The sequence below is a fragment of the Phaenicophaeus curvirostris genome, chromosome 1 (assembly GCF_032191515.1).
Source record: "Phaenicophaeus curvirostris isolate KB17595 chromosome 1, BPBGC_Pcur_1.0, whole genome shotgun sequence".
NCBI classification, from domain to species: Eukaryota; Metazoa; Chordata; class Aves; order Cuculiformes; family Cuculidae; genus Phaenicophaeus; species Phaenicophaeus curvirostris.
The window spans coordinates 38,655,781-38,683,455 of NC_091392.1; the positions used below are offsets into that span (position 1 = coordinate 38,655,781).

At 42.7% G+C, this 27,675-nt stretch overlaps 2 protein-coding genes across 5 annotated transcripts in view; one reads left to right on the forward strand and one right to left on the reverse strand.

Moving 5' to 3' along the window:
- CDK17 (cyclin dependent kinase 17) overlaps window positions 1-4,608 on the forward strand; it is a 95,100-nt gene extending 90,492 nt beyond the window's left edge. For both annotated transcript variants that reach the window (XM_069853454.1, XM_069853464.1), the window contains 3 exons: window positions 390-480; window positions 717-794; window positions 1,219-4,608. In XM_069853454.1, the coding sequence (XP_069709555.1) occupies window positions 390-480; window positions 717-794; window positions 1,219-1,256 (207 nt within the window). In that variant the 3' untranslated portion in view covers window positions 1,257-4,608. The remainder of the gene's footprint in view (window positions 1-389; window positions 481-716; window positions 795-1,218) is intronic.
- A 4,158-nt stretch (window positions 4,609-8,766) lies between these two features.
- The window catches only part of ELK3 (ETS transcription factor ELK3), a 37,602-nt gene continuing 18,693 nt past the window's right edge, over window positions 8,767-27,675 (reverse strand). For all 3 annotated transcript variants that reach the window (XM_069853529.1, XM_069853548.1, XM_069853539.1), the window contains 3 exons: window positions 19,832-20,626; window positions 14,026-14,148; window positions 8,767-10,380 (listed from right to left, as the gene is read on the reverse strand). In XM_069853529.1, coding sequence (XP_069709630.1) covers window positions 10,282-10,380; window positions 14,026-14,148; window positions 19,832-20,626 — 1,017 coding nt within the window. In that variant the 3' untranslated portion in view covers window positions 8,767-10,281. The remainder of the gene's footprint in view (window positions 10,381-14,025; window positions 14,149-19,831; window positions 20,627-27,675) is intronic.

Below are 27,675 nucleotides of genomic sequence, written 5' to 3' on the forward strand. Positions count from 1 at the left end.
AAAATACTGCAACGTAGTCCATCGAATTAGAAAACTTGTGATGTCATGTAATAGCATTTTATTGCAATTTAATATTAGAACATAACGTAGACAGAAGTGTGTCATGTAATCATTGTTGCATCTATTAATAAAGATGTAAGTATATTTTTGACTTGCATCCATGTACACTAGTTATTTTGGCTATTTCAGCAGTCTTGTTATGTGTTGATAATACAGACTTAGATTACATATGTTAGAATTTCATGTGTGAAATAAAAATAATGAAAACAAATTAGTGCTAGTGAGTTGTTGGGAAATACTGAGCAAGTATTTCTCCTGCTGATGAAATAACTTGATGCAAAGAATTTTTTAATGAAAACCAACACACTTGTATCCTTTTATGTTAACAGTATGAATCGAAGAAGAGAATTTCAGCAGAAGAGGCCATGAAACATGCATACTTCAGAAGTCTTGGAACAAGGATACACACTTTGCCTGAAAGTAAGACGAGTAGTAAAGTGTCAGAGTATTGCTAAGAAAGTACCTTGAAGCTAAGTACTTTGCATGAGGAAAGTCTCTCAAGTCTCATCTTTTAAAGAAGTTTGGCATCTATTTACTTAAATATTTGGGAATAGGAAACATTTTTATTTAATTAAATTGTATAATTAAGAATAGAACTTTGCTCAATAAAGCATAGTTATGTTTGGATATGAATTAACTTCTTTGTTATGTTCCAGGTGTTTCAATATTCAGTCTAAAAGAGATTCAGTTGCAAAAAGACCCTGGGTTTCGAAATTCCACTTACCCAGAGACAGGTATGGAAAGCTTAATATTTTCTTATATCTGCAAACAGAATGCTATGCCATAGATATTCTGCACTGAAAAATATTTTGTTAATTTGGTCTGTGTCAATGTACTCAAACAAATATCAAGAATTATTTGTGCAGATTCCTGTAGAGATGTGTGAGCTAAGTGCACAGAAGAAAGTGAGTTTTACTAGGGATGGGCAGAGAGACTGTTAATATGAGAATGTCTTGGAGTTTCAAACCATTACCATGTACTGAATGGTGGCAAAGCAAAACAAAAGAAGTGCAGCAAGTGCAGTTAAGAGAAAAATCCTGATAGTAATATAAGCACAAAGAATATTCTCTGGAAATAGAAAGACAGAAGGTGTGGATAACTGAGCACTACGTTGAGCAAATGCTTCTTTTTCTTACCATGGTCCATCTTCTGTTGTAGGACATGGGAAGAACAGAAGGCAGAGCATGCTCTTCTGAAGTGGGTGTTGCAGAGTCTAGCCCAAACCTACCCTGTCTCAATCAAGGACTCGGATCTGAAGGCAGTGCTCTCGGTGGACTTGGAATCGCAGTTTGTCTACACTGTCCTCTTCACAGTGGAGTCTTTATTTCCAACCTGCAGATTATGTTTTTATATTTGTTGTCACAGTGTGACAAATTTTTGTACAGTTGGTTTTAAGGTCTCCTCTGCCACTAGAGCCAGTAGGTTACAGCTGTTGATGTAACTGTAGCTGCAATTTTTGTGCAGGACTGAGAAACACAGTGCATTATTTATTGCGGATTCATTGCTGCTAAATAACTACTGTCTGTATAGTTAACACAACAGTTCCATGCCTGAAGAAGTTGCAATGGCTTTATAATATGTGAATGCATCTGTTTCTCTTCATAAAATGTTCTATTGCTGCGGGGTTATTTTGTATTTCTTAAACTGCAGTGTTTCCTGGAATGTAAACATAGCTTTGCTTGGCTATAGGTGAACCATCTTTAATGCTCTACATTCATGGCACTTAATTCCTTGTTTAACATTGGAAATATGTGTTGAAATAGTTGAAAAATTATAATGCATATTATGTTTTTGAAAAGCACATGGTGTGAAAGTTGATTCAAACAAGTGGACAGCAACTATTATTTGCTCTCAGATCCTACGTTAGTTATTGGTAAATTAAGCATGGAGACTGGATGATAAATTTTGTCAAGCTTACTCCAGAATAAGATATTTGCACATTGTTGTGCATGTGGGGCCTGCAGGAGCAATGACTTTTTTACCTTGTTTTTAACTCAGAAATACAAATAGTAAAAAGATGATTCATATATGTTGGACCCTGGCTTACTTTTGAAACCTAGAATCTTTTCATTACAGATGAACAGGACAACTAATTACAAGACCATGGGAATAATGTTACACTTCTCCCACCTTGTTGCTCTCCCATTTGTGCATTATTCACTTGAAATCAACTGGAAGGATGCAAGTTTGTACTTGATAAGAACTCACTATACTAGAGAGCTTTTACAATGGGAACTTAGAGAGTTTTTCAGATCTTAGATGTTATCTGTTTACCAGAGATAGTAAAAATGTTACTACTATGCTTATGCATCTCAGTGAGTATCATAAGTACACCCTTGGTGATGGTTACAGTATTTTTAAGCATTTGTGTTCACCTTTATGAACCTATTTGTTTAGTGCATCTTAAAGAGACTGTAAATCTTTATTGGTATATTTTGAAATGGTCATGTAAATCTTTGGCTGGTATATCATGAAAATAGTCATAGGTAACTTAATTTTTCCTGACATTCACTGTAAAACATTCAGGGGTCCTACCATTTCTGTTCAGGAAATCTTGTAGTTTATTGTTATTTAACAGTATTACGTGAATTTTTGTATATTTCATTTTAACTTTATTTGTGAATAGTGATTGTGGCATGTTTGGGGGTGTTTTATTAATATTTCATTGATGCTGGTAAATTTGAATTGGGATTTTTTTTTTTTTCTGGAAAAGAGAAATTCATGTGTAATGGTGACTATTGGACCACTACTGCTTTTCAGCATTTGTAAACCGGTTTTACGTTAAATCTTGTAGACCTAACAAACTGCTGTTATTTCTAACTGACCGACCTGTATTAATATTGTACTTTTGAAAGTATAAATATTATGTGGAATTCTTTGGCTTTGTTTTGAAATTTATAATAACAAAGGCCCTGTGTTGTTAAAAATACAGACTAAGTGAACTTGCGGTTCTTGGGGCATTGTTGGAAACGTTTAGCTAGATCTGTGTGTTGTGGGAGTCGTCAGTTTTAACTTTAGCCGCCGATTGATTCATGCAATGCAGAAGTAGTGGCAGTGAAAAGTAATGTGACTCATCAGACTGAGGCTGTTCAGGATCTTACTGTAAACGTGGTCCACAGTCTAATTATTTACAAGCAAGTCCTGCATGTCACACAGTACCAGAAATCTTGCCTAGGTCTAGGAGCACAGTACCTGCCTCAGATACACGTGTGGGTCACCCTCTGATACCAGTGGGAGTGTTACCTGTGTGTTAGAGGCAGATTTGGCACTGATGAAAAACCTTTGTCCTGAAATAGTTGTTATATATTTTTTTATAGTTGCTACGGATCTGATCTAGATTTTATACTGATTAACTTTGTAGGAAGTACGTTGTAGGCGTGATGGTGTTGAAGAAAAGTATCAGAAAAACATCTTTTTTCTTTTTTTTTTTACAGAAGTAGTGAAGATAGAGAGTAAATGTTCCCTGTGGATAAGTGTGGGCTTTAGCATTTCTAGAACAGTAATATTTCATAGGTCATAAGAGAGCAAGTAATAATGTCACACTAATGAGTAAAGGACTTAAAGGTTTAATTGGTAAAATGAAGTGCATTAATAAATTTAGAAAGCGATCAGCTGCAGCTAACAAAAAGTGGTTTCCATTTTAAGTAGGAATTCAACTTTTTTGTTACAGATGAAAAGAACTTCCTTAAAATTAAAGTACTCTGTTTATAAAGAGATTTTTTTTTCGAAGGACCTACAAGTGAATTGCTTTTCTTTGTTCGGAGGTAGCTTTAAAGAATGTATTTCATATGATACGACGTCTGTGGTCAAGCCAGTTGTTTTGTTTTTTATAATTGTCTATAATTGAAATTCCTGCATCAGCAGAGAGAGTTCTGAGGCAGCTGCCTGTTCAGGGCGGTAGTCAGCGAGTCTGAAGTTGCTGGGCACTTCTCTGGCATCCTTTTCATGCAGTTCAGTATTCTGCCTCCTGTCTGGCAGCATTAGGCATGACAGACTCGTTTCACTGTCCCCAGGAACTGTAGGGACTGTTGGCCTTTTTGGGGAAAACCTCAACCATGACAAAACCCAAGCAGATAGTTGCTAAAAATTGATGACTTTACAGATTCAGTGTGACAACCTTTGTTTAAAGATGAACAAGCAGTTAATGAGAAATGGCCTGCAAGCCGATGCTGATTTCAAGGAGTTACTTTGAGAAGATACTTGGCGTATCCCATCTACTCCAGGCTAGGAATGCCAACGTGCACGTGTAAGTACGTGTAGGACTAAGGTGAGCTTGAAGGCAGGAAAGAGGCAGGTGGTGGTGAGGTTGTGTACACATGCAGGTGAAGGCTGAAGGGGATTGGGGGTGGGTGGAGGTTTAAGGATCTACAGGGCAGGACGGAGTGGGGGACTGGAGGGGCAGACGGGCTGCTCGGCAATGCTCTAGTGGAACGTGCATCTCGACACAGCTGTGTTATTTTTGTGCTGCTTTACCACAGCATGAAGTAGCCAGAGTGTATCCCTGAATTGGGCAATAAAAGTTAAAATAAACAACTATTAAAGAATCAACATCCTTTGTATTTGCAAATCATTTTAGACACTGCAAGACAGCGTATTCTTTGGGCTGCATGCTTCTTGTTTGCGCATGAGTTTTTCAACATTGAAATAAAGGTACATTGTTCCTGTTTTGCAATGTTAGGATGGAATTAAGGTTAAGAATACATTCAGTTATTGAGGACAAAATATATGAAAGGTACGTTGTAAATATCCCCAAGCAAAGTATTGTAAACCCAGGAATTACCTGGAATTAAGGTCAGACTTGATATCAAAATCCAGATGGATTAGGGTATGGAAATACACAGCTACTGCCCATAGAGACACTGAATCAAAATTAGAACTTCCCTTGTCTGTGACATGTGATCACAGATATTTGTGATCGTTTTGTCTGGGCACTAACAGGCAGAGTTGAAATTGTGTATCTTGTTAGCCCCTTCAAGTAACTTTTCTCCCTTTACTAAAGTTTGGCTTTGAAAAAATATTAGATTCATTAATTTGGGGGAGGAACTTGAATGCGTCCTCTTTACAGATTTTCTTGTTTTCTTCCTTTTTAATTTCAGACACAGGGCTGTTTGTTAGAGATTTCATGTGATTTTTTGGCCTGTGTGTGGGTCAGCAACATCCATGTCAGACCAAATGACAAGTACAGATTATAAAACATAAGCACTGTGCAAGTGATTAGCTGCAGTAATTGCCAGGTAAGCCCTGGCTGTACAGGTAGGATGCCTTTGTAAAATATGAAAGTCAAGTGGATGGGTGGGCTTTGTAATTTATATGATGTGGCCTTTTTATCTGTGGGGTTTAGTTTCACAGAAATCACGCTCGTGTTCTAGGCCACAGTGGAAACTTGTTTTGTCAGAACTGGGATTATATTTTAGCTATTTGTAGATATTTTTCTAAATCTTTTGTGTGTGATTTTTCACTGGGCTGTACTTTGCCTCTTGCGATAACTGAAAAAAAAAAAAGTTGAAAAACATGTACATTACAGTTTTCCAATATTTTCACATCCCTTAACTCACTTAAATTCTGTAATTTTTGAGCCAACTTGAACTGTGAGCGCACACATATGCATGTACTTACTGTTTTAAATAACTGCTCAATTTATTGTCCTGGCTACATCTTCCAAAATCACTTAAGAAGCAGGCCTGCCTGAGCAGATTGCTTTTATGGCTCTCCTAATGAAATACGAGGCTTGTTCAGCTCAGATGCTGTACCTCAAAACACATTTTTCCCAAGTTCCTTCATTTGCTGCAGTGGGATCTTCTGGCTGATGGAAATTGCACTGTGGATTGCAAATGGGGAGAATGTTCTTCCCTGTCCCCTCTCCACCACACTCTTGCGGAGCACATTCCTCCAGGCCCTGCATGGCAGCATCAGTGATGCCTGCTTCTCCTCTTTAACACCATGAGCTTGTTTATTCAAAGACTTTTTCACCCCTCCCCTCCTCCATATCCTTTTCCTTAATCTGCAGGGGGCAGCAGCTGGCCTGGAGCCATGTTAGGAATAATCAAAGTTAAGTTTATTTTATCGCTTCTTGTAGAGTGAGCACAAATTAACTAATGGGAATGTTTCAAGAAAAAAGCAACGTATCCTAGAGTCCTGTTGTCTAGATGCTTCTCTACAAATACCCCCCACCCAAGGCCGGCTGTGATGCTGATTGCTCCGGAGTCCTTGCCTGAGGTTCATTCTTCTATTTTCATTTGAATAAATTCATACTCCTCCCAACTAATGCTGTCAATCTCTTTGCCCTGAAGAAATAGGTTTGTACTCCTATTTTTGTAGGCAGAGCACTCACGTATTAATAGGTAACAACAGGTACCGTTTGGGGCTAAAAGGGGTTTTGAAAGTTGTAGTTTTCTGATGATCTTGTAGAGGTATTCTTAAATCTGAGTGACCTGTGTTTGTTTATCCTACAGGTTCAGGTTATAGAAATAGTCTCAGGATCAGATGGGAGCAGCAATGCCATTACTTAAAAGGCTACCTGTGGTTACTGTGCCTTTTCTAAGATGGTCATGATGGCTTCTAAAGGTGCTCCCTTTAGGCATAGGACCACACAGCCTTTAAATGCAGAGACTTGTTCTGTTAAAATTAAATCACATAAACGTTTAGGTTGGAAAAGACTTTTAAGATCATTGAGTCCAACTGTAAACACTGCCAAATCCACCACTAAACCATGTCGCTATGTGCCACATCTACACGTCTTTTAAATGCCTACAGGGATGACGTTTCAACCACTTCCTTTGTAGGCTGTGCCAGTGCTCAACAACCCTTTCAGTGAAAAACTATTTTCTACTGTCTCGCTCTAGTCTATTTTAAAGGATCAGCTCCCCTCCGAACAATCGTCTCGGGTAGGTATTTCCAGATTGGCAAGTGCCTGTCTGACGAGACTTGTTTTCTCCAGACAAAGCAAGTTGTTCTCTGTTGATGTAATGGACACATGTCAAATCTTTCTTTTTCTGTAGTTGATTATCACCCATCACTTTTCCCCACCTTGAAAGTTTTCTTTAGAACTGCAGCTGCTTACCTTTGCCAGGGCAGAAGATGTGAGCAATCTCTTGGCAAAGCCACCCAGTAGCTGTGACCCTACTGGTGGATACTTGCTTTTCTGAACAAACAATGGAAAGGTAAGCCAAAAATAGCCTAATAGTGCACCCCGCCTGTAATACTGAAAACCTTGTGTATTGCTGAAGCATGAATAAAGCGTAAATCTATCAAAAAAAAAAAAATCCCTCAGGTATGATCGAATCACAATTCCTACCAAGAATACTGAAGAGAGAGTAACTCCAGTTCTGTTCCCTAGGATTGTTGCCTTGGAAATCCCCATGCCAAAGAAATATTGATGTTTCTACAGTATTTCTTTCACAAACGTTTATGGGATTTTTCTCTACAGTTGCAAAGATAACTGTTAATAAATTCAACAGAAAATTAGAATACTTTCTTTGAAGTATAAGGCTTAATAATCTTGTGGCTTAGGTAGGTTTTTGGCAGGAGAGGTTTGACTTTATTTGTCCCAGTTACAAGAATCTTCGTTCCACCAATATGGAAGGCAGATTTCGTTTTGACAACTTATTTTTTTTTAATTGGAAAGTCAACTAGCAAGAGATGTTTTTTACTGCTATTTTTACTTCTTTCAGAGAGAAGAAAGCACTTCTTTGTTGTTTCTAGGTGTCCTACCTTAAGTTTTACTGGATTCTGTCAGACCCTTTACAGTAATTTGTTGAAATTTTTTTCCCAGATTTGTGATTTTCTGCTATCTTTAAAAGAAAAACAAAGTCACCCAAGGGGCAGGGTGGGAGGGGAGGTGTGGATGGGTGTGTTGAGGTTTGTTGAGCCTTTTGAGAAGAAAAAAAATCTGCCTTGTTAATACTAAAATCTTGGAAGAAACAAAGTCATGAGAATCTGGATGCTTTTTCTTTTAAGAATCTCTTCTCTGTCACACACTCCCTCTTGTTGTGTTCATCTGGGGTTTTTTTTTTCAGTGTGGCATTCAATACTTCTACATCAAACACCAAATTTTATGAGTATCTATCTTTACTTTTTAAACTCATAGTGAGGAACACTTCATCTCTAAGCTTGCTCTCCCATTAGCTATGTCAGCGTGTACAAGGCAAGACATCATTGGCGCAAGCATTCATACTTACTCAAAAATGAGACGAGTTGGCTCTTGAGTGCGAGTAATTCCCTTTATAACTTAGTGAAAAATATTCCGTGTACCTGGAAGGAATCCACTGAAAGAGGAATGTTTGACCTGCGAACCCTTTTGATTTCAGCTCCACCAGGCTAATCAGTCCTATTAGATGTGTGATACCTTTTCTTCCACCCTATTCTCGTTTTACTTAGTATAAAATTTCCCTTCACTCACAAATTTTGCATAGGTTCGTTTTCTGGTTTTGTCTCCGTGGGGCGGTACCTCTTGGAGGTCTTAAAATGCTGAATCAAGTGAACGCCTTCCCATGTGTTTCCTTCTTTTTTTCTTATGTCTTTCATCTAATTGTTCTGTTTATCAGCTCTGGTGCTTCATATCGATATGGCAGGGGTTCATCCCGTTAATTACTGTGAGTGAAACCAAGGAGTCATTTTTAGTTGTGTAACCTGGGAGCCTGAGGAAAATTCCTGCTGTCTTTTGTCAGACTATCTCTACCCCCAAAAATGGCTTTTCAACATCAGAACTGCATTAATAAAATGTTTATTTAGCACCTTTCAGGTTGAAGGATCCAAAAGCACTTTACAATTAACTACACACATCATCACTGAAATGCATCCAAACAGAAAATCGGCAGACAACTCACTGCATAAGTTTCAAAAAGAACAGACTTTGACCAGCTGCTTGGCCAGAAAGCAAAGTAGAAGCTCTAATGACCTGTAGCAAACAGGATTCAGATTTTGGTTTGGTTTTTGAAGGTTTCATCTGAAAAAAAACCTACACGGTAAAGCAGCATTCAACCCAATTTAGCCACCTCAGAAAACCGAAGATTTGCATCAGCCCTGCCAAGATTAGAATCTGTGGTGCCAGGGAGTCTAGCCTAATCCTAACCTGACGTTTAGATGACTAAACCATCACCTCAAGGTAGAGGACATACCCAGTAAGTTCAAGTTGCAAGTCTATAGTAACACAGTGCTGGTTTTTAATCCAGAATTGAGATGTTTATACATAAACATCTCGCGTGCACAGTCTGCCTCTTTACAAGCACCAGACATCAATTTACAGTCCTGTAACTTTTCCAGCTTTGGGGGAAGGGGAAATGCAATCTTCTGAGCTTTAGCAGCCAGAAAAATCTTTCCAGGGGTATAGTAGAAGGCACTTGGCACGACTGAACAAAGCACCTGGAAATTCTCTATCGGGAATGATTCTCATTCCCTGGGAATTGACAGAGGTTACCTGCTGTAATGTTGACAGTTCGTAAGAAGTAAACATCAAATAAATTCTGAGCTACGTCTCCTTTTCTACAGAATTATTCTCAAATGCTGGAAACGTCTCATGAAAACACACTGCCCAGTTTCTCCCTGTTACAATTCCACAGAAGAACCTGGGTGTAAATGTGGCTTTGTTACTCCTAAACGCATCTCCTGACTGGAACCTTGCTTAGGTTTTTCACTTCAGCAAAGAAAAAATATAAGGCTATTTTTATACAATTTGAAAGCACTTAATACAAAGTTACATGATTACACTGCATCATATGGCCTACCCGTGGAGAAAATATTGGAATACTACCATAGGGCTGTTCAATACTAGTTTTGTCTTTCAACTTCTTATCTTAATACTAGAAAATATATAAATCATTTACATGACATTATGCAAAAGAAGGCACAGCCGGTTATAGTTTACACAAGCACGATGCATAATATGCAGAAAAAGGGATTAAAAAGAAGCTTCACATCCTTATTAGATACATTGTTGCAATCCATTATGAAAAGTACTTCATCAACAACAGAAGTGTTCAACACTTGAGAGCTATGATATAAAAAATTATAATTCATTTAATGCAAAACAGATTTATATATACTTTTATATATAAAAACTGTTTAAAAATGCTAACATAATAAAAGTAGATTATCCATGTAATGAAAAGTGCAAACCAAAGTAATAGAGGGTTTCACAACGTCCTTCTCATGACACAGGAAAAACTAGCCCATAGGAATGAAGTGTTAAATCCACCACTAAGTCCTTAGCCCAATGAGGCATCATCAGGATTTCTGAGCATTTGGAGAAAGCAGTACTGGAGAGGAGGCTCCGTCCAGACTGGGGAGTGGCACTGGTATGTGACCATTTAGCAGAGTTGGAAACTGTAAGAGGCCAAAAGGTAAAAATTACTATCTTGAAGCATTCAGCCCAGAAGCACATACATTTAGCATTAGCAACCAACTCCAGATGGTCTCAAGACTTGTCATTTCTGTCTGGGAAGATATATCCCAAATCCCTGCCTCATCCATTAGGAATGTAAAATAGAGGATGAAACCTAAATAATTTGTAAATGTATGGGGAAGTGTCTTTTATTGGCTATGTTTTATATAAACGTTGACATAATGATACACCTCTCATCATCCTGGGAAAGGGAATAGTACAGAAGAAGCTTTGCCATCCATTCTCCTTCCAAAAATGATTTCCAACCTACAAAATATTAATAAAATCCATGCTTTTCACCTACCTATCAGGAAAGAGCTTTGCCAAAGTGAAAGCTGAGCTGTAGTTTTAGGGCAGAAAAAGTACAATCGTGAATATAAAACTGGGGAAAATTGCTCTCAAAGAATTACTGGTTCTCTCTGTATTCACTAAGAAACTGTAAACTAGGTACACTGGATCATTCAATATATGAAGCAGAACATTGTAATTTAGTATTAACCTTCTACTTCTGAAATACTGTGCAAGAAATACTATTTTGATACATAAGCTGCATACTTCTAGGTCATGACAGCATCCTGACTGTAACTTGCCTGCAGCGACATGTATTGACTGGCTCTTAACATCTGACCTAAGAAAAAGCAAAGCAAGTAGGTGGACTAAACTTGCTGCAGCATGAGGCAGGAATTATCCCAGTGGGAGATACCTATCTGGCCTCGACGCCTGGTTCCACGAGCACTCGGCGCTTGGTTTCTGTTGGCTTGAGAGACAGAGTGGAATAACAGAGCTGCCAACTTCAAGTGTCTGGTGTGTTTTCACGCCTTATCAGATGAGTCCTTCAAGAGCCAACTGTGGAGTAATCGACCTCTACACGTGCCTGTAATCTGCTTGTAACAGGATTACTCTTCCACTGAGATGTTAGTTAATGATATCCACCTTCCAACGTTCAGCTGGAATGTGGTTGAGCAGCGCACGCTCCTCAGCAGGCGGCGGGGGGGGGCTGGCACCACACTCCTGGTGCGGCCAGTGCTGGCTGACATCTTTAACTAAACCTCAGGAAACGTTTCCTTCGCTTTTGCCAAGATACATTAAAATACAGAACCTGATTACAAGCTCTTGCTTTTCTGCCCTAGATTTTTAAAGAGGGGCATGTAAATTACAGTGTGTTCCATGTGATTTCTAAAGCTAACAAAAACAGGTTGAGTGATCTTTGGTGTCTGTCGAGGCACTAAAACCCAAAACACAAACATCAGGATTTCATCCTTCCCCTTGTCTCCCCCTCACCCCAGCTCTCCTGTTCTTCCTGTTGTCTCTAGCCCCTGGAGCTGGGATGATGCTCCTTATTCATATGGCTCCATACAGTGAAGATCTGGGATTTGCCCTCTCAGTGCTACCATCTATACAGTAATAACAAGAAACTGCCTAACTCAGTTAGCCATTTATTCTTAGTAGTCCTTAACTTTGCCTGCATTTTCTGGAATTAACCAATTCTATGCAAGTCTCTTGCTGTTCCAGTTACATGGTAATCTCAAACTAATGACAAAACACTGAAATACATTTAATTACACGGTGGTGTGACTTCAAAGGGAAGAATTTCCAGGTAGGTCAATATATCAAGGTAAATCATGTGAAAGGAGATTGCAGGTTTCAGTGATGTTCCACGTAGGCTGTAAGGGCATACAGGTGGAGGTTGTATGGGAGTTGCTTTCACCTTATAAGCATTGGAAGAGAGAGGTTTTTTATCAGCTAAAAGCGCCTCCATGGGGAGTGCGCACATAGTTGTGCCCAGCAGTGCCAGAACACACTCCTCCTGGTTCCTTAATGGGGGACTGTACTTCCCCATAGGCTTGTCCTGGGCTCAGCTGGACCATGGACACGGATGGATCCCATCCTGGTCTTTGTACTTGGACAAATACTACTGCTAAAGAACTGTAGGCAGTGCCAAGCATAGTGCTTGTGAAAAGCAGGGCACACCTTTAAGAAAAAAGAAATGGAAGCCTGATATCTTTTCAATTCAAGCCAGCAGGCAAGGGCGCAGAGGCAGGCTGGGCCTCTGGCTGCCAGCGTGATTTTGACTCCTTCAACAATGACCAATAAAACAAAAGCAACTTGTGAAGCGGCTCCAGCTCTGCCCTCTGTTCCTTGACTGGCTGTGTGGAGCACGGCCTGGCTTGTGCTCTGGGGGAGAAGCTCTGCCCCCACACCCACACAGGCTGACCCAGCAGCTCTTGGTGCGGCTGGCTGGGCTTCAGCTGTGGTTGCCGTTTCCTATTTGGCTGTTAAAATAAAGCTCTGTGCTTTACTTATTTATTATTATTTATGACTTGTCATCATGGCCTTTGCCTGAATCAAGCATCACTTTTAGAAGGCCCTTTAAGTCTCTCAAAAGGGAGAGAGCCAAGGCCACTCTTCACTTCGAATTCCCACAGCGGCAGCCAGCCTACGTCTGTCCAAGCTCATTCCAGATCATGGCTCAGACACTTCCCTTTCAGATGAAACGTGTGGCTGTTTTTAACTACGTGTACATAACTAAGGTCCAAGAGGGATACTTGAGTTTATCTTAAAAACACATAAGGAGCCCTAGGGCTCCATGCTCAGCTGTCCCACTGGAGGGAGAAGGACTTAGGACCCCAGTGAGGACTGTACCTGAGCAGAGCACCTGAGCTACAGCCCAGCCTGAAGGTTCAGACTAACACAGGGACCCTGTGTTACCACACAGCAGCCCCGTCCTGTGTTAGTGCCGGCCCTCCAGAGCAGTTGGGGAGTTCATTCCAGGGGTGTCCCTGCATTCGTCAGCTGCTTGGATGGCCGTCAGCTGAGAAGCATAATTTCTCCTGTGACTTATTGCAGCAGCTCTTTTGCAGCAGCTGTTTTGCAGCAGCTGTTTTGCAGCATCCCCACCATCCTCTACCCGAGCCTCAAGCAAATGCCACAGCTGAGTGCTGTGGCCATCAGGATTCACTTAATATCTCTTTTATTTGCCCCATCTCTATAAGCTGATGAGATTTTTACTCTCTCGGTACCTATGAGAGAGAGGGGACAATGCTGCCTTTCTCCTATTACATACGCAGAGGTCTTGCCTAGAGTTATGAAGTCACTCGGTTGCAGACACATTGACACCTTGCAGAACTGGAAATGGAGCCTTCGGGTTCAGAGGGCCTTTATTGCAAATCTCTCCCCATCTTTCTGAGTGAGAAGTAGCTCACTAGGACAGAAGCATAAGCCTACATCAACCTTACTGCGTGAGACCCATACTGGTCTTGTTTTTCCTGGAGTTCTGGCTGGTCCCTGACTGATCTGCACTCTCTTCCTGAAGCTCCGAGGGCTCAATTACTGCTCTTACTGGGCTCCAGCATTTATTTCTGTTTCCTTCATACAATACGTACGTGCTGCCTGCAGCAGACACTGCCCTGTAGGCTCTGACTGTGCTGCCAAGGGCTTAGAGAGGGTAAAAGTAAGTAGGCCTCTCTTTTAAAAATATCAGTTAACAGCCACATTGCCTCAAGCTCCGGAATGACATGAGACCTTCTCCTGATGTCCTTCTACACGTGCGTTTTCAGAAATGGAACCTGTGCATCGAAAAGACCTACCTGGAACAGAGAGTTTGGTCCCTGCAGCCTGGCAGGACTCAGGGGAGCAACAGGACTGAGGCTGCTCCAGAAATGAATGCTAGACAGCAGTGGGCTCGGGGTCAGCAATAATCCATTTGGGGTCTGCAAGACAAAAGAAACCCTGTGATCCATCCTCAGTACAGCAGCCACAACCCCCAGAGTCTTGTTCTTCAAGGTTCCTTCCAACCTGGGCTGTTCTGTGATTACGATTCATTCAGACAGAGAGCACGCGGAGTGGACTGGCCGGCAGCAACTGCCCATCCAGCTCTGAATCTTGTCTCTACAGAGGTCAATACTGGACACCTGCACACTTAATATTCCTTCCTATGCAAATTAGCTTCATTTCTATTGCAATTTGCTTAAGGAGAAGTACAGTTATTGTTTATTTGAACCACATTCATGCCACTGTATCAAATACCGTGTGCGCCCTAATGTCTGTAAGCACAGCCTAGTCTCTGTCGAAATAGCTTTTTACCTTTTGAAGGGCAGCAATTGCTTGAACTGACTGCAGCTTTTGAAGCTGATTGTTTGAAAAGGTCTAAAATGGCAAGAATTAAGAATCCAAAGCTTTTCCCCTCCTTGGAGGCAGCTCCTTCTACTGCCATGGTGCATGAGGAGAGGTGGGAATGCCCTCAGCTCTTACAAAGCACAACTGGAGGGGAGGCAGAGCTACAGCACATGCAAATCTCCATTCAAAGAAAGTCACACACATTATTCTGTATCCAGAGTAATTTTTACCCTTCCAAAAGAACATGAAAGTGATGTGACATTTTGAACAATGCATTTAGCATAAAGATTTAATCTCACCAGTAATCTTGATGCCTATTACCAAAATCAGTTCTAGTTAACAAAGGACTTAATGGAATTTGAGTGTACATTTAGCAAGTACGGGTGCATTTCACTGTGTAGGACGAGTGCCTCGGTGTTCTGCTGAGCTGGGGCACCAGTTTGTCCAGAGTTTAAAGCATGTAAAGAGAAGACAGAAGATAAGGAGCATCTTGGCTTGTATCAGAAACGGCGTGACCAGCAGGTCCAGGGAGGTTATTCTCCCTCTGGACTCGGCACTGGTGAGACCGCTCCTCGAATCCTGTGTTCAGTTCTGGGCCCCTCACCACAAGAAGGATGTTGAGGCTCTGGAGCGAGTCCAGAGAAGAGCAACAAAGCTGGTGAGGGGGCTGGAGAACAGGCCTTATGAGGAACGGCTGAGAGAGCTGGGGTTGTTTAGCCTGGAGAAGAGGAGGCTGAGGGGAGACCTCATTGCTCTCTACAACTACCTGAAAGGAGGTTGTAGAGAGGAGGATGCTGGCCTCTTCTCCCAAGTGACAGGGGACAGGACAAGAGGGAATGGCCTCAAGCTCCCCCAGCAGAGGTTTAGGCTGGACATTAGGAAAAAATTTTTCACAGAAAGGGTCATTGGGCACTGGCACAGGCTGCCCAGGGAGGTGGTTGAGTCACCTTCCCTGGAGGTGTTTAAGGCACGGGTGGACGAGGTGCTGAGGGGCATGGTTTAGTGTTTGATAGGAATGGTTGGACTCGATGATCCGGTGGGTCTCTTCCAGCCTGGTTATTCTGTGATTCTACGATACATCTCCCCCTAGTAACCAGCATGTCGTGCACTCTGCTCGCTTCCCACCAGGCCAGAAGTGTAAACTCCTACATACAGCAACTGCAACCAGGAGTCTTGCTTAATGACTGCTGACATCACAGGCTGTCACGTCACGTTGCTGGGGCTGGGTGGGGGACAGGCTCTGAAAGGCAGGTTCCATGGACCCTGTACTTTTTAATTATAACGGATGTATGATTTGCAAAGCGGTGCCCCTGAGGGATCAGCTGTGGTGTTCAAGGCTCTGCGCAAACACACAGGAGTACAGCCCTGCTCTGACGTGCTTGCACTGGAGTTCAGAACGGGGTCAATTAGTTTAGAAAGATGAAAGAGACAAGGAGCAGCAAACACTAAGGTCCTCCCAGTGATTCTCTCTCAAGATATTGGAAAGGCTGTTTCATACAAAGAGCTTGGTTGCTCTTGAAGGGGCTGACTTCTTTAAGGAATTTGAAAAGGAAGCAGAGTTCATGGAGAAATGTGAAGGGAAAAGACATTGCCATCTCCTTTGTGCTGAAGAAGGTGGGCCGGGATACCAAACTGCACGGAAGAAACCACAGTTATGTCCCAAGGAGTAATAAATGTGGTATTGCTGGGAAAGCAAAAGGGGGTCATGCAGTAAAACAGCAGGCACGGTGGTAATAAGAATACCAGTGAGGTCAGGGCTTGGATGTGTTTGGATGACAACAAAAAGGGAGGGAGTGGGCAGAGACCTGGCAAGGAGAAAACTTCTGTCTTGATCTCACAGAGTGAGAGCTCTTGTCAAGATATCTTGGAAAAAACACTTGACAGGCGCTCCCTCACCAGCACCCTCTGTCCAAGACCATGCTGATTTCACAGGGCAGGAAAACTGCAGCACCAGCATAAGCACCTTCCCTGTGCCGTGTCACAGCTAATGCACCAAGGGCAGAAGGCTCTCAACAGGGATTTACAAGACTGATCAAGGAACACAGCTAATTAGGTCAAGATAAATGCTCTGAGATCTACTTATAGAAGAGCCTAGTAACCTTAAAACCAAAGATGTTAGCAGCAGGACGTAGCAACATCCAACTAAGGACACAGTATCGTGCCAACTGTACTAAGAACTCCAGTGAACTACGCCTTGGCTCTATTTTTTCTCGAAGAAGTTGAGAAGCTGCAGATATGCAGATATCCAGAACTGAAAATGCAGTTCTCGTGGAGGGTCTTTTGTAAATAATGAAGAAAACTTGGAGGTACTAAGGTTTTATTTTATTCATACCTGGATACAGACAGAGCAGGTCTTCAGAGAGAGAGATTTGAAATTGAGCTGTCCTCCACTCCTCTCTGGAAGTACATGCCTAACAACAGTGCTAAGCAAAACCTCGTGTCCTTTGATGATCAGAGCACTGATCACAGAATCGCTAGGTTAGAAAAGACCCACAGGATCATCAAGTCCAACCATTCCTATCAATCACTAAACCATGCCTCTCAAACGATGCCTGCAAATTCTGCTGGAGCAAAGAACCAGCCAAAGCAAGCGTCCAAATCTGTTAAAATTTAATGCAAAAACAGCACAGGGCCTCCCAGGCTTGTTCTCAGTCTCACCATCAGGCAAACATCAAAACCACCAGAGGAAACATAAATGTAAACAACACCACAGCACGGACTATCCTTAAATTACACACGGAAATTGATGTGTCACTTCATTTTTGCCCTTATGCAGCTGTACATGTGGTATGAGATGTGGAACCCAGTGAGAAGTTCCTACTTTAAAAATGTCATTACAATCTAAGCCTAGGAACAGTTTAAATAGAAATAATTAATTGCACAGAGAGGATTATGTTAAGCAACGATGCTCGTGGCTCTTGACCTCTCTGACAAAGCACGCACGGAAGTCCATTTTTTCTTGTCACTTCCAGCTGCCAGATAACAGACAAGTGCTGTCACACATACGTTACTTCCCAGGTCATTAGGCACGTGCTGGAGCCTGGATGGTGTATGTGGATACAACACAGTCCATGCACACCCTGGCTGCAGGAATACTTTGCCCGTAAGGAAACAGCAAGTTATACATGTTACACATGCTTAAAGGAGAGGCTGGAAGAAAAGAGTGGCCAAAATTATGTATCCAGGTTGTCCAAGGGACAGCTAGAAAAACTAACAAACACAGGTAATCTGTATGAGAAGCAAGTGTTGAACAAAATCTAAATATCTCTTTGAAGTGAACCAAATGGAAAGCTGACAGTTCTCTACCAAAGCACGGTAGTGTATGCACTGACATCTTCAAACCCACTTTTCTGTTCTGAAATTGGCTGTGCGTATCATGTGCCCTCTTACAGGGCTCCACCTGAGTGTCTTCCTTGTGACCAGTAGGTTCTATGGAAGCCATCTAAAATACCCTCTCAGGCAGCAGGACCTTCTCTGAACCTGCATCGTTCCTGGAGCAGGAAGCAGTGTTTGACATCCTTCCTGCCCCACGGGAGCACGTCTACCACTAGGACCTGATAAATCAGAGATCGTTTGAGATATGATGCATGTTCTTCTTAGGAGAATGGGATGAACTGTAGATTTCCAGCCTAAATTATGGCTTCAGTTATTTTTGCATTGTGATTTTACAGCGACCTGAACACAGTTATTGTGTAGTTTTTATTTTATAATCACTAGGTCAAGTATTTAGGATGCAGGATGCTTCTTATCCATCCTGGAAAGAGAAGGCTAAAAGAGAGGGGAAAACTATGTTGCTGTAGAGCCAGACTTTAAATAAATGGACACAGGGTCTACCTTACACGGGTGCCATCTGCCTCTTCTGTGACAGGACAACATGTTAAAAAAGATTTCTAATGGCATTAAGGCGGATAACAATCATCCCAGCCTTGTCTAACCACCTTGCTAAAGGAGGGCTACAATTATCTAATTCCCTTCAATGTCTTTCAGGGGTAGTAAGTACACTGGTTTACAAAGGAATCAGAAAATTAAGTGTTCAAAGGAATAACTACAAAACGAGGAAAGAAATCTCTGTTCATGCTGAATTTGGGGACAGCAGCAGATGAAAGCAAGCTTGTCGTGCTGTCATCGTGTCTGGTTGGCATCAGATACAATTTGTCAGATTTGCTCCCTGCAAGCAAAGAACTGCTGTGGTTAAACCATAGTTAGAGGTTATGAGAGTCTGTCAATGCACCTCAATTTTGGTTCGCCACACTTCTGTTCTTCCTGCCAAACCTAACTTCACTTAAAGGCTTTAGGACGTCACGTGACAGATAACAGCCCACAAAATCCTCTTCCTCTGCGACACAACCTTATATCTCAGTGGCCTAAAGGTGTGTCTGACTGCAATGGCTTCGCACAAACTCACTCTGCAGCCAGTTGAAAAGCTCAATAAGAGCAAGTGCTGTGCTGGGCACTGCTCCCTCCTCTGTCAGGACTTTGTGCCACACACACAAACGATGCTGCCCACAGTCAGCTCAGACCTGGCTGCACTGCAGGCATCATCCCTGCAAAACCTGTTCCAACGCAGAACTGTAAGGGGATTCTGGATATAACGTGACTGCCTAGAAGTCCTGAAGCAGATAAAGAGTTTGTAACCTAAGCTTTTGTATTTAATTCTTTGCTGTTCAGTTGTTTCATTCAACCTTAGTATTTCCATGAACTTTTATTGAGGGGAGGACAGGGAGGAGGTGGTGCTGCCTGTACTGAAAGGAAGTTCTGGCAAGTACTCTGTGGATCTGTAAAACTTTGGAATCTAAAATGGCTTAAGAGCCTTGTCTTAGAAACCAGTTAATTTGCTCTGTATTCAAACACTAATGGAAAGGTCACACTGTTTGAATACATACAACATCTAGGACAGAAATCTAACCAACCATCCCATAACGCTCAAGTCATAACACACAAACCCCCTGTGTTTTAATTTTTGGCATTTTCCCGCTTGTTTTGTAGAACTAGAGGCTGGTTTGAGCTGATAAAGCGATTCACTCGTGTTGACTACCAGCCACCCCTCTCATTGTCCTTCACAGCAGTCTCTGAACTGTGACGGCTTTTCCTACACTCACCCAGGAACCCTGGCAGGGACCTACTTTCCACCCTTCATTCAGAGCTTTGCTGCGCTTCCCTTTTCCTCAGATGCTGGGGTTTTTTTCCCTCCCAGAGCACGATGACAGCCCCCTAGAGCTAATGCTCTCGGCCAAAGAGCTGGCTGAAGCGAGGGTATAGAAGACGGGCAGGTCCTACCTGTGCAGTGAAGAAAGCTGGAGTCAGGGATCCCGATGGAAGCGCAGGGCTGTTGAGGGCAATGGAACCAATATCGGTGCTGGAGAGAACCATAGGCGGGGTGGAGATTTCCAAGCCTTTGGGCTTTTTAGCCTTTGGCGGAAGGGATGGAGATTTTGCCTTGGAGCCTGAGGAGAGGTTCAGAGGCTCAAGGGAATCTGAGTCGTGGCAACTGGACTCAAGGAAGAGGCTCCTGTGCTCTGCAGGGAGGGGTGAGGTGGGAGACAGAGATGGTGACCTGGAGGAAGACGATGATGGAGATGAAATGCTGGCACTGTTGGGTAGCATTAAGGAAGATATTTTAGCTGATACTGATGAGCTGAGAAAAGCAGAGGCAGCTGCTGTTTCAGAAGTGGAAGGCAACGACACTATGGGCCTCATAACTTGTTTGTCTCTTTTGTTTGTCACAAATCTTATAACAGTCCGAACTTCTTCGACTGGTGTGTTTACTTCTGACTTCTCCTCCAGTTTTTCTGTTTTGATTGGCTTGTAAGGGTCTGGCTGGTTCTGCAGCGAGTTGATAGTGAAAGAGGAGTACAGGCCAGAGTGGATATATTCATTACGGCTTGTGCTTTTCAGTGCTGACAAGCTGTGCTTGTGCTGATCCCTGCTCTCAGAAGGCATCTTACAGTCGCTGTCCTGCAGCAAAAGGCTCTCTCTGCCGATTTCCACAGCATGTGGATCCATTTTTAAAATCTCAGGAAAGGAGACAAACTTGTACACAAATTTTTGTCCAATCACTTTCTTGATGATGTTCTGCAAATAGAAAAGCAGATGCTAGAAAGATCAGCATTTTAGAGGCACTGAGTACTGCAAACATAAGGGGGTTCACAGGGTTAGGGCAGGCACTGCTCCCTCCTCAAGGTGAGCATCTCATTCCAGCGGGGCTCCTAAGGCTGCTCATCCTTGGCTCATTACCACACCTCTGCTCAGCCAGGAAGAGCACCCCCTGCTCCTCAGGGTGCATAACTAAATCACCATTAATGGGTGATAAGGCCTGCTGGCAGGCTGGTTCCCCCTCACTTCCTCTGAGCAGCTTAGGAATATTTTCTTCCCAGTAAAAACAATTTTGCAGACTCAAGCCATGCCACAAATTGCATTTCACAACAAAGGCAGAATCCTTCCTTTATGCCTCCCAAAAGTGACACCAACTACCCTGGGAAATGAAACACTCTTCAAACGTCTGCAAGGGATAAAATCACTTCAGCCTTCCTGCTCTCGTGTAGAAGGATTGACCTAGGCTGATGGCTGCTGTCGTCCTTTCTACAGTCCTGAGCTATGTCTGAGACAATACAATCACTTACACGACTTGGAAAAGTGCTTGTGTCATGCTGTGTTACCTCCAGGTTTGCATTAGGCTCAGGATGCTCACGGGTGCGGGCAGAAGGTTTTCATCAGTCTGAACTGGCTATTGAAATTATTGAAAAAAAAAAATCCCAAACCTCTCGAAAGTTTATAGAACTGTGGGGTTTTTCTCTTCACATTTGGCAAAATAAAAGTGTCTGCTTCGTGGAATCCTTGAGGGCCCCTCAGTTCCCCGAGGACGCTGTTTCCAGCCCCAGCGCTCTTACTGAAAAGACAGGTGTGCTGCCTTCTCTAGCACAAAGCAAGGCTGCGATGTGAATCCTCCCTCAGAGGGACTTTGCAACACCAGGCGTTGGCCTAGGAGAAGGACTGGAACATTTACCACCCTGAACCGAATGCTGTAGAAGAGAAGAAGCAATATTTCCTGAAAATTCCACAGGGGCTTCTCTCTTCTTGAAGCCCCTGATGGAGAGTTTGTCTGTTAAGTCATCTCTGAAAAATCCCTTCCGAGAAGCTACCCTCTTGAGGGGCGCGCATCTGCGGTGCCTCCAGCTGACACCCTGTGAACAGACATTCGCTTTGCTATACATACGGGAACGTATAGATTTACATTATTCCTAGAAAAATCCCATTTGGTTTTCATTCTACCAGATTGCAACACTAGTAAAGGAAACATTCATTTAATTGATTGAAAATGAAAATAAAGAAAAAGTAATACACCACCATCCCCATTTATATACAGATGGCACCTAGTTCTGGGTGCTTGCAGTGCTCACATTGCACCTTCTCTTGTCACGCAAGCAAGGCTGATTTTGCGAAGAGGAGTCTGTATTTGGATACTGGAACCTCCTCTGTCTTTCAGCTGACCTACCGTACCCTGTAATTCTTCTCTAGAATTTCATTCAGGTACCCTCCTGAATACAAAACTAATCCTACAAAGAGCTTTGGGATGTAGCTTTACTTCACAGGTCAAGAGCTGTGGCACAAATGGGGAAAGTTGTTTCCCAAGTTGGTAACAGGGATCTGCAGCAAAGAGGACAACTAAATTCAGCAAGCTCAGACTAAAGGCACAAAACTACTTCCATGCCAAACTGCACGCATGTCTACCCGCCTGGGGGATCCTGCAATGCCTGGTTTTGCCCTCCAGAAGGTCAGGACATATAGTTAGCCCACAGGATCTCAGTCTGCATGAGCTTAAATTCCCATGGCATTGGGTTTGGCCTAGATTTTGCATGTGTGTGTGTGCATTAAATAAGTGAAACATTGGGCGGATACACTTTTTATGCACTCTCAGCATTACATTCTTCTTGAAAAAGGCAAAACCTCCAAACTACTCACATAAAAAAAAGAAACATCCCAACTGGATTTTGTTTTCTTTTTTTTTTTAATATAAATTTTTTGATTTAAGTAATCCTTCTGCTCTGCTCCTGGCAGTTTTGAGTTATTGTTATATCAAGCAGAGGCAACTGAGTTCCTACTTGGAAAATGTGACTCCCAGCAGAAAAAGATTAAATGTATTTAAGGGTGGTACTTTTACGATGGTGCAGGGGAACATATTGCTATAAAAAGCAACTGAACGGGCAGGTGAGTTCATACTTCCTCTGTCACTATTAAAAATTGTCATATTTTAAGCTGGTCTCTCAATGAAGCTCCTCTGATTCCATAAACCTGCAGTGAAGGCTCCTTTAATGACAGCTGGAGATGAAAAGGATACAATGGCAGATCCCTCAAGCACTTTGCAGGCTTCTCTTAAACACCTGAGGAAATCTCCATCACTGTGCAAGAGAAAATTAATAATTAAGCGCCTCTAAAATGCCACTGACTTCTCTAAATTTTTTTGATGAATAGCTGAAGTGAAGGTAAAAATCAGATTATTTTTATCATCATCCCAGTGATCTGTCAGAATCATTCCAAGCTGTGGACAAAAAAGACGGTGACAGGCACCGTGACAAGCAGGGGCTTCCCACCCTCAGCTTGAAAAGGCAAAGATGGTTTCCTTATATTAAGTGTTGCCTTTGTATGGAGATGAGACCACTTGCTTGGTAGCAGGACAGTAAATATATGTGCACATTTAGCCCTTTTTTGTTGTTGTTTGAATTTTCTAGGTAAATTCCCTTGTGAGCAAGCCTGAAATGAGTGCGGGTGGCTGCGGGCCAGGGCTGCAGGGAGCTCTGGGACGGCGCTGCCAGGGAAGGCAACTGCTGGGCCAGTGCAGCTGCTGGGGAGGAGAAGCAGGCGACTAAGCCAGGAGCAGGGGCTCCAGTCCAACAGCTTAAAAACCAAATTCTTATCAAGAGACAGCACTCTGACATTTAAAAAGAGGGTAGGGAGCTGAGAATCTCTTTTGTCTGTTGGCTTCTTGACTGGTTTCATCACTTGAACGCTTCCCCATCTCTGTCTGCAGTCTATAAAACAGTAACTACAGCAAAAGTGTCCACCCCCACCATCCTCCACGGCAAAGCGCTTTTGGAAGCTGCCAATTATGATCTGGGTACAGAACCGCCCGACATCTGCTCTAGCGCGCTCAGCAGCTCAGGCTTGTTCACATCACATCGCTTCAGGCGCTCACTTCACGAGCGCCTCCTAAACCAGCTGTAGGGATGGGTCTCTCCCCTTGTCCTTCTCAGAGATCAGACCAGCTGGCTCAGCTAGACGCCGAAGACTCGATAGCCTGGTTCCCCCTGCAGCTTAAACCGGGCTACAATGTGTTTGGGGGTTTTTGTGTCCACTATGCATAGGGACTACTACTTTTGGAATCTTTCCCGAAACACAAAGGAGCTGCTTGTGCATCCCAACAGAACATGACCTCTGGGTTTCTTTCCATTTTTTTCTTTCCCCAAGAAGTTCTTCTGTGCATTGCTGCAATTCAGACTTCACTTCTTCTGCCATGTGTTTGTGTTTTATTTTTATCAGCTTTGACTCCCTGAGCTATTTACAGTTAAGGTGTAACTACAGTACCAGTGTCACACATGGATTTTAGTGCCTTGGCTCAAACGTGTTAGCTAGCAAGTTTGCTGGCTGCAGGAGCCCCTCTGAGACTGAGCTGGGAAATGGGACCCATTTCCTAGCTGAAGTTCAGACTAATGAGGGTCCTCAAGGGCAGAAAGACCAGATTGGGACCTTTCTCTTTCTCCCAGGAAGTGACCTATAATCAGAGTGCCTGAGATGTCAAAGTCCACGGCAGAACAGGATGAACTTGTCCCTAGGTACTAAATATCCCTCTGGGGAAAGAAGGAGGACCAGACCTGTAGCTGCTGCACTTAACTCCCATTTAGATGTGTTTCAAGTTCCCTGCCTCCAAGAGTACCGAGGGATGCAACACACGTGGGGGCACTTAGGCTATGAATTCCTCACGGGATTCTATGAGGAGGGAGATAAGGCAGGTAGATTCTGTTAACATCCCACCTTATGCACTTATGCTATTATACAGTCTGCACAGAAGCTAGATTTTGTGAAATTTTTGATGGAGGCACAGATGTTACTAGATTGTGCATCTGCACTTTGAAGATGCAAGGCTCTCATCTAGCTGGATTTCAGTCTTTCTTCAACCACATCCATCTGGAAGGCAAAGGCCTCTGCCTGGTACTTTTGGCCTGGTTCTCTGCTCTCTCTGCTGCAATTCACTGGGCATCCCTTTCCTCTCACGTCAAACATGAACTATTTATCACTCCTTTTTGGGAGAGGTTGGGTTTTCCCCTGTACCCATCACTTCTTACTGAGTATCAAATTCTTTACTACCCCCTTTACATAAGGAGAGCACCCAATAACCACTTTTATGACATTTCAGACAAGCGCTTTCTTGACTCCCACATATCACTCTTGAAAAAAGCTCGTTCCAATTCTCTACAAAGCTATTTGCTAATGCTCCTTCAAGTATTTCCTTAAAATGCTTCTTACCTGTACTGCTACAAAAGGTATAGCAGGTATAGCACCACTGTTGTTTCATTGTAATATCCTGTCTCCCCTGAGGTAACTCAGGAGGAGATCTTCCCAAAAGTAAAATAATTGTTTCCATTATCACTTTAGATCCTGAAGTTATGTAAGCAGACCAAGCAAGGGATGCTTTTCCCAAAACAATTCTTCCTTGGGGATTCGAAATAAGAACTAGTCACCAGGTTACTGGGTCTGACCCGCTATAGGAGGGGATGCCATCAGCACCTCTGAATCCTAAAAGCACCTGAGAAGCTCCGTCCTCTGCACAATGAAGCCCTTATTATTTATATACTAGATGTCATACTGCCAACCCACTTAGAATCACAGAATCACCGGGTTGGAAAAGACTCACCGGATCATCGAGTCCAACCATTCCTATCAAACACTTAAACAAGCAGGCAGCTGTTAACTGAACTGGAATGATTTATTATGTCTTTAGAAGACAGATTGAATAGCACTCACTGAGTAAAGTCTGGGGTTATATAGTATTCAGAGAGGATGCAAAAACATTGAATAACTGCCCATCACAACAGTATGCAACTGTGTGATTAAAGACGCAGCGTAACCCATGCAAACATTAAGGTTACTCAGGGAACTGTGACTCTTGCATTTCCTAACTTCTGAGGGCTTGAATTCCACAACCATTACATCCTATTCATTTCCTATATTTGCCCAACTTCCCTCAAAAAAAAAATAACCACCTCACAGGGAAAACTCACTCGCTCTTACAGTGTCATCTTGAAATATTCATAGGGACTTTTAGTAGTCCTGAAACCTCTAGAGACTTCCAAAAAGTATCTGTCATTACAGCTATCAGGAAAAAAAAAAAAGTAACAGGGCAACTGCAACAAAAATAAACCTACTATTCCTACTTATAATGGTGTTTTAGTTCTACACAAGCTAAAGTGTTCTGCATGGGAATAGATGGGAAGGGTTTCCTTGCCTGAAATTATTACAAGACATTTATGACTGGTGGAAGTGTGTGACAGAGAATGGACATGCTGCTCAAGCTGCAGGTAGAGGGAGAGTGCAGGATGTGCTGTCTGTCATCTGCTCTCCTGCTCTGTTGAGACAACAGGGGAAATGTTTTAATAAAAAGGAGGGAGGGGAATTCAGGTAACAACCAGGAAAATGGAAAGTCTTCATATTACCTACAAACCTTTAGCAACCAGAATCACAGTAGCAAATTACAATCAAGACATGCCACACTACATTTCCTGGGGTGCTTTATATGTGAATTTAACATAAAACTAGCTATCAGTCTCAAAAGCACATCATGCTTGCTTTCAAAGCCAGGCTAAAAAACTCATCCTAATTGTGTTATTTTTCTCAGTACTGGAATTAATTTAAGTTCAGATGAATCAGATGATGAATTTTAACAAGCCAGTGTTCCCCCAAAGCAAAATGGCAGAGCTCATAAGCCTTCATTTATCCAGTGATCAGTTTTTATTCCTCCACCGTGAGTAATTTCAAAGACAAACCATGAAGCACTAGCTCAGTTAGTGTCAGCCGTATGCAGCAGCAGCAGAGGGCAGCCCAAGAAAGGAAGACCCACACCTTTTCTCAAAAATCACTGCCCTTTTCTTCAAAACTCACATGCTGCCAGATCATCTGAGTTGTAAGTACAGAAGTCTCTGTTGATAATTTCACAGTCCAAATGAAGTCTCGCCCAGAGTTCTGCCTCTTGCCTTTCCTGCTGCCACTCCCTAGTTTGCAACACAACGTTTATCTCGTTTGCCCAGTGTGCATCCCGTTTGCCTCAGCACATCCAGCTGCCAACACATCCGTCACTGCCAACAGCAAGGAAGCGGACAAGGATCTCAGAAGGCTCCTTTAGGCTACCTCAGGGTCTAGACTGCTATTGGTTTATCTCACAAATTGGTGAATCGTCCAGGAGAGAGGAGTGCAAAAAGCTGCAAAGGCCTCTTTCACTCAATCACTTTTCTTTTTCAGAAGGGAAAGAATAGCAAGGAACCTTCCCTTCCCTCCTCGACCTCTCCCCTTTCTGTGCTACGCAGCACAGATGGAACTGAGGCAGAGAAAGCGTTTAGGACTGAACCACTGCTGAACACTCCCTGCCAGTCTGCTAGGATTCATTATTTGCTGTCTTATGCTTGTATCTCTTGCACTTCAAAAGCTGCAGCAGTTTCCCGTTCCTTTGCACGCTCCTAACAATCCACCTTTCTCAGCTGCCTGGGAACCAACGGGACAGAACATGCCACACTCACACAAAAGAGTAAGAGGCTCCCACTGTTTTCTGCTAAAGGAGTTACTACAATTTCAATAGTAATAGCCACGGGTTTGTTTTGGTGTTCAAACCCTGATCACAATACACGGGGAAGGAAGAGCTTAATCTTCTTCCAGTCTAGGAGGTACAAACTCCTTTGGGCTGCAGAACTCCTGGAAAAACAGCCAAAATCCTTGTGCCACACAGGAGAGCACACAGTCTACGAGAGCAGCTGTAAGAACTGCGAGCAATCACCTCAGCCAGAGCCCTGGTGAAGAGACTGTAGAGCCCCTCCTGTAGCAGATGTTCTGTGAGCAGAGACAGAAGAGATGACGAAGGC